At 31.2% G+C, this 10672-nt stretch overlaps 1 protein-coding gene across 1 annotated transcript; it reads left to right on the forward strand.

Moving 5' to 3' along the window:
• The first annotated feature begins 5706 nt into the window (after positions 1–5706).
• Positions 5707–8145, forward strand: LOC149164096 (uncharacterized). Its single transcript, XM_089430857.1, has one exon. The coding sequence runs from the start codon at positions 5938–5940 to the stop codon at positions 6187–6189; it is 252 nt and encodes an 83-aa protein (XP_089286983.1). The 5' UTR covers positions 5707–5937; the 3' UTR covers positions 6190–8145.
• Positions 8146–10672: the final 2527 nt, after the last annotated feature.

Below are 10672 nucleotides of genomic sequence, written 5' to 3' on the forward strand. Positions count from 1 at the left end.
TGAAAGTAAAAACCTTACATACTGAATTCATATGTTCACGATCCAATTACATCATCTAAAATTTGAAAGAATCGATAAACTTCTCAAATGGAAAAGAAAAGTGTAAACTAGAATTACTAGTTTAGCTCTCTATATAACATTGACTATTATCTTAAGTCCTTCTATTAATTGAAAAATTTTAGTTTAACTGTACCAAAGAAAAAATAAATAAAAAATTAAAAATTAAAAACAAAAAATTAAATAAATAAAAAATAAAAAAAATAAAATTAATGTTTTTAAAGCATCTATTATTAAAATGAGAAAATCTGGAAAATTAATAAGTTTTTAAAATGAAGGGAAAAGAATCCCAAATACATTTCTAAACAATTGATTATTACAATGTAAAAATCTAAAAAATACAGTAATTTTTTTTAAATGAAAGCCAAAATAATATATTAACTATTATTTATAATATTTTTATCTTTTAATTTTCAAATTAATTATATAAATTTGAAAAAATTAATCAAACTTAATATTTTTACATTTTTAATCAAATTTAAAATATTATTTAATTATTTTTCATTAAATTGAAAAACAGTTGATGCAATTAGTTTTTTATTATCAGAAGGGAATCAAAATTTTCATAAAAATGATATAAAACTACACTGCATCGTTTCTATATAGATATTGTATCATTTAGTTCATTGATATGTGAAGTCGAAATAAAGTTTAAATTGTTTTTCCTATGAATTAAATAGCATGAAAAATTTTAGGGGTGAAATTAGGGGTTTCAAATTTTAATTGGATGAATTTTTTAAATCATAACACATTATTGTTAATAGCCCAAAATTCATTTTTTAAAGAAAATAGGTATAGAAGTTAGCCTAACCTTATTTCAAGGAAGAGGGAAAATAAATAAATTTAGCTCCAAAAATTTGGAGCTACAACCTTCCATCCACCCCAATTTGTATGGATGTGGACTTATGCTAGTTATTTTCCCCTCTCCATTTGTTGTAAAACCAACTTAGATCCATCTTAACTCTAGATCTACCACGTACCAGGAATGATCAAATCTTTTTTCACTCTAAAAGTGGTTTGCATCTCAAGATATTCGACCCCTCTTGGCACTTGGCAGATCCACAATTAAGATGGATCTAAACCAGATAATCCCTAGTAGATGAAAGTAGGGTGATTTTTGAGTTTGCATTAAAACTAAACTTTATCTAGAGTTTGCTTGTGAATAAAAGTCATTTTTTGTTTTATAGGTAACAAAACTTGTTACAATATTTAGAGTTGATGGTATAATATTTATTGATTTTTGGTCGTATGATTTTATTGTGAGTGTTCCATGCAATTTCAAACCAAAATTCACGATTCAATAAGTCATTTGTGTGTTATTGTCATTTAATTATTATTATTATTATTATTATTATTATTTAATGATAAATATGTGAATTTTTTTTAATGTAATTGTGTTACTAAAGGGTAATTTTTTAATCAAACCTTCATTGATGAAGGGTTAATTTATTATCAAGACATCGCTCTTGAAGGACAAAAATTTAAACATAACGTTCCTTGATGGGAAATATAAAAAAACAGAATGTAAAAAAAAAATATTTCACAAATAAAGAAGAATCCAAATTCCAACCTTTGGTGGGAAAGACATAATAAGAGAGTCAGAGTCAAACATGTAAGGCCTTATACAAGCCATTGTGTCCATGTGTCATCTCGATAGATTTTTAAGGGAACAATATGAAAAATAAAGGTGACTCCTTGATAATTTAAAGCATGTTTTTCCACATTAAGTGGAGTAAGATTTTAATTTTTTAATCTATTATGTTTGAGGAGTTTCTAATAAATAAATTTATGTAATATTATTTTTAATAATTTTCTTTAAAACGTAAAATTCAGAGTAGAGGCTTTTGTGAGAAGATAAATTTTGTTCTTGCATTTTTGGAATACTCATATTGAAGATTTTGTGGTCGACGTTTCTAGCCATCAATTGTGGCTCATCTTCAAGATAAAGATATGAAATCTAATCTAGAGCTGATATAAATAAGAGAGATATAAGGAGAAGAGACATTAGGTTAGATGACCATTAAGAGGTTATGTATGAAAAAATATTTAAAAACAAAAACAAAAATCAAACATTCATAATAATTAATGAGAAAAACAAAAATTCTTACATATTAAGAAAATAAATAATAAACAATTAATATAAATAATAATTATTTAAGACCAAATAATTAAATAATTAAAAACAAAAAATAATGATAAAAAAAACATATTATAAAAATAAAAAGAAACTAACATAACATCATTGCATATATTAATATAATATCTATCAATATTTATTATATATATAAATATCTAAAAAGTCAATATATCATTTATCATGAAAAATAAGAAAATGTCATGATTAAATAATATAAGGAATAAAATAAGTTTTGACAAAATAAAGTAAAAAAACTAAATTAAATAGTAAAACCCAAAAGTAAATAAGTATTAATAAAAGGAAAAAAAACACAAACCATTTTTCACGGTAAGAAAAATAATATAATATATATATATATATATATATATATTGAAAAATAAGAAAATGTCATTAATAAATAATATAAAGATTAAATTAGTTTACGAGTTTATAATAGATAGTAATGGAGTGTACTATTAAGTCATTCCGTGATGTGAAGGTTATCGGTTTGAAACTCCATGGGTAAAAACGCAACCATGTTAAGGGCTGATGTGGCCTAGGCAGCGTGCGATTCTTGGGTGATTTTGATGGCTTAGATGTCCTTGAGCCACAATTTCTCAAGCCACAAGTCAAACCTGATGTAATCTCTAGAGAACTCAAACAACTTGACTATATATATATATATATATATATATATATATATATATATATATATATATATATATATATATATATATATATATATATATATATATATATATATATATATATATATATATATATATATATATATATATATATATGATGATGATGATTAACGTCCATTGAGACCAAACTTTGGTCTATCGGACCTAAAGAAACGAATTATTTAGTTTGATTTAAGATTTTATTCCTATGCTCATAAAGCTTGGAGAGAAGCCTTCGGAGCTCACTGTAATTTTGACATCGTAAAAGGCTAGGAAGGTCAGTATTGCAACAGAGATTTTGAAACTGAGATATAATGTGGTTGTACGCGGGGCACTCTAAGAGGAAGTGATTTTCATCCTTGATGTTAGTATTCTCACAGAGATGGCAGAACCTTTCCAGCCATGGTGTTTTAGGAACTGTCCAATGACCTGTTTCACTATGGAGCTCATGAGAATTCGTTCTAATCTTGGCTATATTAATTTTCTTCTTTGAGCTAGTTAAAACAAAGAGATACTTTTGATCTTATAGGGTGGGCTTGATGACCTCCTTATAATATCTTAATTTTCTTTTAGCTGTTAAATCTTTCTCACACCACATTTTTTCTTTGAACTTAGAAGTAACAATATTTTTAATGTTATTAATGTTTTGCAATGCAACATTCTCGTCGATCTCCCAATGGTTTAACCATGCCCTGGTGTCTTTATACGAGCCTCGCTTGAGCCTTGGGTGGTTTTGGCTGGAATTTAAAGCTAGTTTAGTAAGTCTATGGTCTCCTATGTTATTGATTTTGTGCTTGTACCATTTTTTTGGTAAAAACCAAAAGTAAATATAATAAGTATTAATAAAAGGGAAAAAGACAAAACATTATTCGAGAGAACTAATATGGTATATGGAAAATTACCATATATGAATATAAATTATGGATCTATGCCAATATATAACACTATATAGCAACCTTAAATATAAAGATAAAATTATTCCAAAAATATAAGAGAACGAATAAAAACGAAAATGGAAAGGAAGGGGGAGAGAATGCAAAATCGGAGGAAAGTGTAGGTATCCAATTCCTACTAATCTTCTAACCATGATTCATTCCTATTCAGATTGCCATAGTGTTTTTCAATTTCAATGTTTTCGTCGAACTTTCTATGATGATAGTGGTCTATCCTAGCTAGGATCCCAAAGTCCTCAATGCAGATATGGGGTTTGGTTTTCCGAGCATGCTAAGCAAGTGCAAAGGAACGAGAATGTAATGTTTAATATCAACAATATGTTGTTGAATCCTCTGTTTAACAAAACGACCCATTTCACCAACATAGGGAGCACCACAAGAGAACAAAATTAAGTAAATGTGTTTCATGCTAGAAGGGTCAATAGGATCACTAACAAACTTCAACAAACCATGAATGGTTTTTAGAGGTTTGAAGGTGGTAAAAACTTGATTCTTTCTTAAAATGCGAGCAATCTTGTTCGTGGTTCCGTGAATATAGGGAAGTTGAACTTTGGGTATAAGATCAACAAGGTCCCTTTTTGGTCTAAGACCTAGGCTTGCTTTTAGGAAAGCCTTGATGCCTTGACATTTTTATAACCATTTTCTTCGAAAACATCCAACAGGTGGGTTCTCTTATCAATATGGTGATTCTCATCAAAAATCCTTCATGCATGGGTGGCCAAGGTGTTTAACACTCCTAATTTTTGCATAGGATGATGATGAGACTCAACATGGAGGTATTGCTCTGTGTGAGTCATTTTACGGAACACTTGGTGCAAAATGGAACCATTATGATTTTTGTAAAGAAGAACATCAAGGATTGGAAGACTACCATTACTCTCGACCTCCATAGTAAATTACTTGATAAAGTCATACTGGTTATTTAGATGTTGCAATAATAATTCTAACTTATCACATCCATAGGGTCGGATAACACAAGTTTCATCCCCAAAACACTTCCAAAGCTTCAGACAAAAAAGTGTTCTCTGAGGCTAAGGTCTTGGCCTCGAAGTCTTCCTTGAAAAGGTTTGCAATGACTAGGGAGAGAGGGAAGCCCATGGAAACTCCACATGTCTGCTCATAGAATTCACGTGAAAAACTAAAGAATGTGGAATTCAAGCATAACTTAACCAACTTGGCAGTGCTGGAATTTGTAATGCCACTAATAATATCCACATCTTCATTAATGTGAATGTGTGTATGTATGTGTGAGTGTATGGAAAATGATTATTTTTGTAAAAATGTGTATGTAAGTGTATAGAGAAATATACAAAATGGAGTGAGTTAAACAAAGTGTATATATATTTTTTAAATAAAAAAATGTTTTTATTTTTGTCTTTTAAATATTGATTGACAAAAAGAACCTCCCTTTTTAATTAATCGAGGAAATTTTTGTACTAAATGTGTCTAAATCTATCTTAATTCTAGATCCGCCAAAAAATCATATCTATTAAAGTACCAACTTTTTTTTAAGAATAAAAAGAAATTTAATCTCTCCCTGGATCCGAAATAAAAATAAATCTGATAATTAAAATACACATCCACCATTATAACCTCTAAAACACGATCAAAACTAACCAAATGAAATGAAAATAAATCTGATAATTAAAATACACATCCAACATTATAATCTCTAAAACACGATCAAAACTAACAAAATGTAGCATTACTGAAACCAGATTTATCCTCCTCCATTACTTCCTAGTGGATTGCCATAATCATCATGTTCGTATTTGACCCAGCAACATTACATAGAATTGTTCCCATAAGCATTTAAGTGTAATTCAAAATAACTTACATTCCTTTAATAGAATAGTCCAAAACATCACATTCAATTTAACAAAATAGGCTCCATCACTGACCCCCAAAACCTCTAGCCTGTCTCCCGCTTGACAGCCCATGGTACAGAAAAAACCACAGGGCCAGCGCGCAGTTGAAAATAAATCTTAAACCCAGATGCAACCTTACCCTAGCCACACCCTCATCCCCATGCTCTCCCTTTCTTATTTATTCATCACTTGGCCTTCTCCCACTGCACTGTCTACTACTGATAAACAGAAACAATTATTATTGTGAGGTGACTGTAATGGCGACTGTAGCACTCTTGGTATCCCAGTTGCTCAGGAGGGCGAAATCTGATGAAGAATGTGCAGATCCTACTCTTTTTGCAGGCATTTCAACTCATGGTGGCCTTTCGATGGTCCCGCGTTCGAATCCTGTAACGTTGTTGAGTAGTTTGAACAGAGAGGAGACAGGGCAAGCGGAAGAGGTGGAGGTAAGGACGGATACATCACAGGTATTGCTATTTAGGGTTTCACTTCCAGCCTGCTTCCTGTAGCACGCTAACCCTGTTGGCCCGTATGAGCATAAAGTTTCTGAAATTAGCGCCTATTAATGGTGGCTGACATGTATCTATTTTTGCTTACATGGAGCAGAGGAATTTCCCCTGATAGGTTCAGTTTTTCTTCTTATTTATCAATTTCAAAGATAGAAGGGGCATCTCCCATGGGTTTACTCAGATCCTTGTATTTACCTCTTTTACAGTTGCAGTTTTTCTTCTTATTTATCAATTTCAAAGATAGCAGGGGCATCTCCCGTGGATTTACTCAGATCCTTGTATTTACCTCTTTTACAGTAGCAGATCTGTAGCTTTTAGTTGGCAGATAATCACTATAGGGCTTATGGTTGTGTTACTACATCTCTAGATTTTAGTAGTTCTATCTTCATTTCTAGAACCCCTATACTTATAGTCTAGATTTTAGTATTTCTACCTTCATTTCTAGAACCCCTGTACTTATGGTCTGTACAGAAAAAAAATATTGTTTTGGAGTGGTTTTTAAGATTGAAATACTTTCTATTTTTTTAAACCAGTGAGCTCTTCAACTCCAAAACATACTTGACAAGTAGTTTCTAAATTACTACTTCACAACTTCAATGCTCGTGCCCAGACCTTGCCTCCCAGAATTGCATAATTCCTTCTCTCATCCTGGCCTCAACTGAATGCTTTGCAATCACAAGCCTCAAGCTCATTCCCTAATCCTCTGAACTACGCAATTGTGCAATTTCCTAGCCTCCCTTGTCTTCTGGAACTGCGTAGATGTGTTCACTCACTATCCATCCCCTTAGCCTACCTCACTAGCTACCATAACTGCACAATTTTCTCACTCAGTCCAACCTGAACTGTGCAGTATGAAGGCTCAAGCCTCAACCCTGAGCTCTTGAACTGTGCAATTGTGCAGTCACCTAGGCTCACTTGTCGTCCATAACTGCACAATAAGTTGATCCAGTGCATATCCCCTTCGCTTGTCATCATGAGCTCCTAGATTGTGCAGTTTTCTTCCTCAGCCTAACCTGTACTAGACATTTCCCAGTCTCAAGGATCAAGCTTCACCCTTACCTGCTTGAGTTGTTCAATTGTGCAGTCATGGAGCCTCTTTCCCACCCTGTCACCTAGTTCCGGCTTATTCAGTGGATCAATGTGCACCATCTTAGGCTAGGGGTTTATTAGACTGATGTCATCTTGTCATGGGTGATTTATAGATACATGTACCTTACCATGCTATGATCAAATGATGAAGAAAGAGATGAAGTAGGGAAGCATGTTGAAAGACACTCTTGTTGCTGAACATGAAAGTATCAATCAGAAGAAAGCAAGGGGACATCAGTCTGTGATCACAACTCAAGACTTAAAATCATTGAAGACTCCTTATCACCAAGTAATATAGAGGTGAAATAGGAGCATTCTCAAGTAGACACTTAGCACACAACAACAACAATGTCTTGAAACTGCCACATCATCAAGTAGTCCATGTCAGCAGTGTCATGTCATGTCATGAGTTGTAACATGCCACATTGACATTGTGAATCATGTAAATGGTTTTCAAAATGTATTATAAAGTGGAATTCCAAAGGACACACATGGAATATAAAGTGTCATGTAAGTCGAAAAGTCATAAGAAGTCAAACAGTCATGAGGGTAGTCAAAGAGTCACAAGGAAGGGGAAGCATCACCCCTTGGTTATATATACTCCCTCATTGTATGAGCAAATGAATTTTCACCTTGGCTCCTCCTACAAGGCATAAGAGAGATAAGCTAGTTCTTTTGAGGAGCAAGGAGTGGCTCTAATGCTCCATTGTTGGAGCTAGTGGTGTTTATTGCATACACGTGTCTTGGAACTTTTAGTTAATATGAGAAGCCCTATGGGCTAGCACGTTCTTCATGCATGGATTATGAATATTCGTAAGATTATTTTATGAATGTTTGTAATTCATGTTTTCTTTCATCTATGATAAAGTACTTGAACTATTTATGTTATTTTAGTACTTATCATATTGAGAATGTGTTGCAATTTCTATTATCGATATCACATCCTCTTGGACTATTCTGTTGGATATTAGACGAATCTTCCTCATTATATTTGTTTCAATTACCATCGCATCTCTGTGGACTATTTTGCTTGATGTTGTATGTACCCTTCTTGTTCGTGTGTGTCTCTACTAGGATGGTACTACTACCTCTCTCTTAGAGGTTCACTTTTCCTCCCCTTCACAGTGAAATAACTTTGACACACATATGATCAAACACTCACCAGCCACACCCTCCATTCTTTTCCAAGGCACCACACGTTCCACTCTCTTGGTGACAGTTAGAGCGAAGGAAAATCTATAAGAATACATGGTAACCAGGCCGATATTCCAGATTGGACTCCTACTCCAAACGATGTGAGGTCTAATTGGAACTTCACATTGGGGAGACCCCTTGGTTGATGGATTTGTAGCACTGTCAACAGATAGTTAGTGCTCTGATTGTTGTCCACCATATTTACCTTCAATTTTAAAATTCGATTTGATGAACATTTCCCACTTGTAAATTAAAAACAATGTTAAATTAGAATTGAAGTTATTTTCCCTATATTCACCCTTATCTCGTGAATAGTTCTCTGAACATTATAACTAAAACAACAATGGTTTTGAAAGTGAAAACCTTACATACTGAATTCATATGTTCAGGATCCAATTACATCATCTAAAATTTGAAAGAATTGATCAACTTCTTAGATGGAAAAGAAAAGTGTAAACTAGAATTACTAGTTTAGCTCTCTATATAACATTAACTATTATCTTAAGTCCTTCTATTAATTGAAAAATTTTAGTTTAACTGTACCGAAGAAAAAAAAAAATAAAAAAAAAAAATAAAAAATAAAAAAAAATTCAATGTTTTTAAAGCATCTATTATTAAAATGAGAAAATCTGGAAAATTAATAAGTTTTTAAAATGAAGGGAAAAGAATCCCAAATACATTTCTAAACAATTGATTATTACAATGTAAAAATCTAAAAAATATAGTAATTTTTTTTAAATGAAAGCCAAAATAATATATTAATTATTATTTATAATATTTTATCTTTTAATTTTCAAATTAATTATATAAATTTGAAAAAATTAATCAAACTTAATATTTTTACACTTTTAATCAAATTTAAAATATTATTTAATTATTTTTCATTAAATTGAAAAACAGTTGATGCAAGTAGTTTTTTATTATCAGACTATTCAGGGAATCAAAATTTTCATAAAAATGTATAAAACTACAATGCATCGTTTCTATATAGATATTGTAGCATTTAGTTCATTGATATGTGAAGTCGAAATAAAGTTTAAATTGTTTTTCTTATGAATTAAATAGCATGAAAAATTTTAGGGGTGAAATTAGGGGTTTCAAATTTTAACTGGATGAATTCTTTAAATCATAACACATTATTATTAATAGCCCAAAATTCATTTTTTAAAGGAAATAGGTATAAAAGTTAGCCTAACCTTATTTCAAGGGAGAGGGAAAATAAATAAATTTAGCTCCAAAAATTTGGAGCTACAACCTTCCATCCACCCCAATTTGTATGGATGTGGACTTATGCTAGTTATTTTCCCCTCTCCATTTGTTGTAAAACCAACTTAGATCCATCTTAACTCTGGATCTACCATGTACCAGGAATGATCAAATCTTTTTTCACTCTAAAAGTGGTTTGCATCTCAAGATATTCGACCCCTCTTGGCACTTGGCAGATCCACAATTAAGATGGATCTAAACTAGATAATCCCTAGTAGGTGAAAGTAGGGTGATTTTTGAGTTTGCATTAAAACTAAACTTTATCTAGAGTTTGCTTGTGAATAAAAGTCATTTTTTGTTTCATAGGTGACAAAACTTATTACAATATTTAGAGTTGATGGTATAATATTTATTGATTTTTGGTCGTATGATTTTATTGTGAGTGTTCCATGCAATTTCAAACCAAAATTCACGATTCAATAAGTCATTTGTGTGTTATTTTCATTTAATTATTATTATTATTATTATTATTATTATTAATGATAAACATGTGAATTTTTTTAATGTAATTGTGTTACTAAAGGGTAATTTTTTAATCAAACCCTCATTGATGAAGGGTTAATTTATTATCAAGACATCACTCTTGAAGGACAAAAATTTAAACATAACGTTCCTTGATGGGAAATATAAAAAAACAGAATGTAAAAAAAAAATATTTCACAAATAAAGAAGAATCCAAATTCCAACCTTTGGTGGGAAAGAAATAATAAGAGAGTCAGAGTCAAACATGTAAGGCCTTATACAAGCCATCGTGTCTATGTGTCATCTCGATCGATTTTTAAGGGAACAATATGAAAAATAAAGGTGACTCCTTGATAATTTAAAGCATGTTTTTCCACATTAAGTGGAGTAAGATTTTAATTTTTTAATCTATTATGTTTGAGGAGTTTCTAATAAATAAATTTATGTAATATTATTTTTAATAATTTTCTTT

This window comes from Pinus tabuliformis, chromosome 5_1 (assembly GCF_031772625.1).
Source record: "Pinus tabuliformis cultivar Carrire ecotype Pingquan chromosome 5_1, CPIR1, whole genome shotgun sequence".
Taxonomy (NCBI): Eukaryota; Viridiplantae; Streptophyta; class Pinopsida; order Pinales; family Pinaceae; genus Pinus; species Pinus tabuliformis.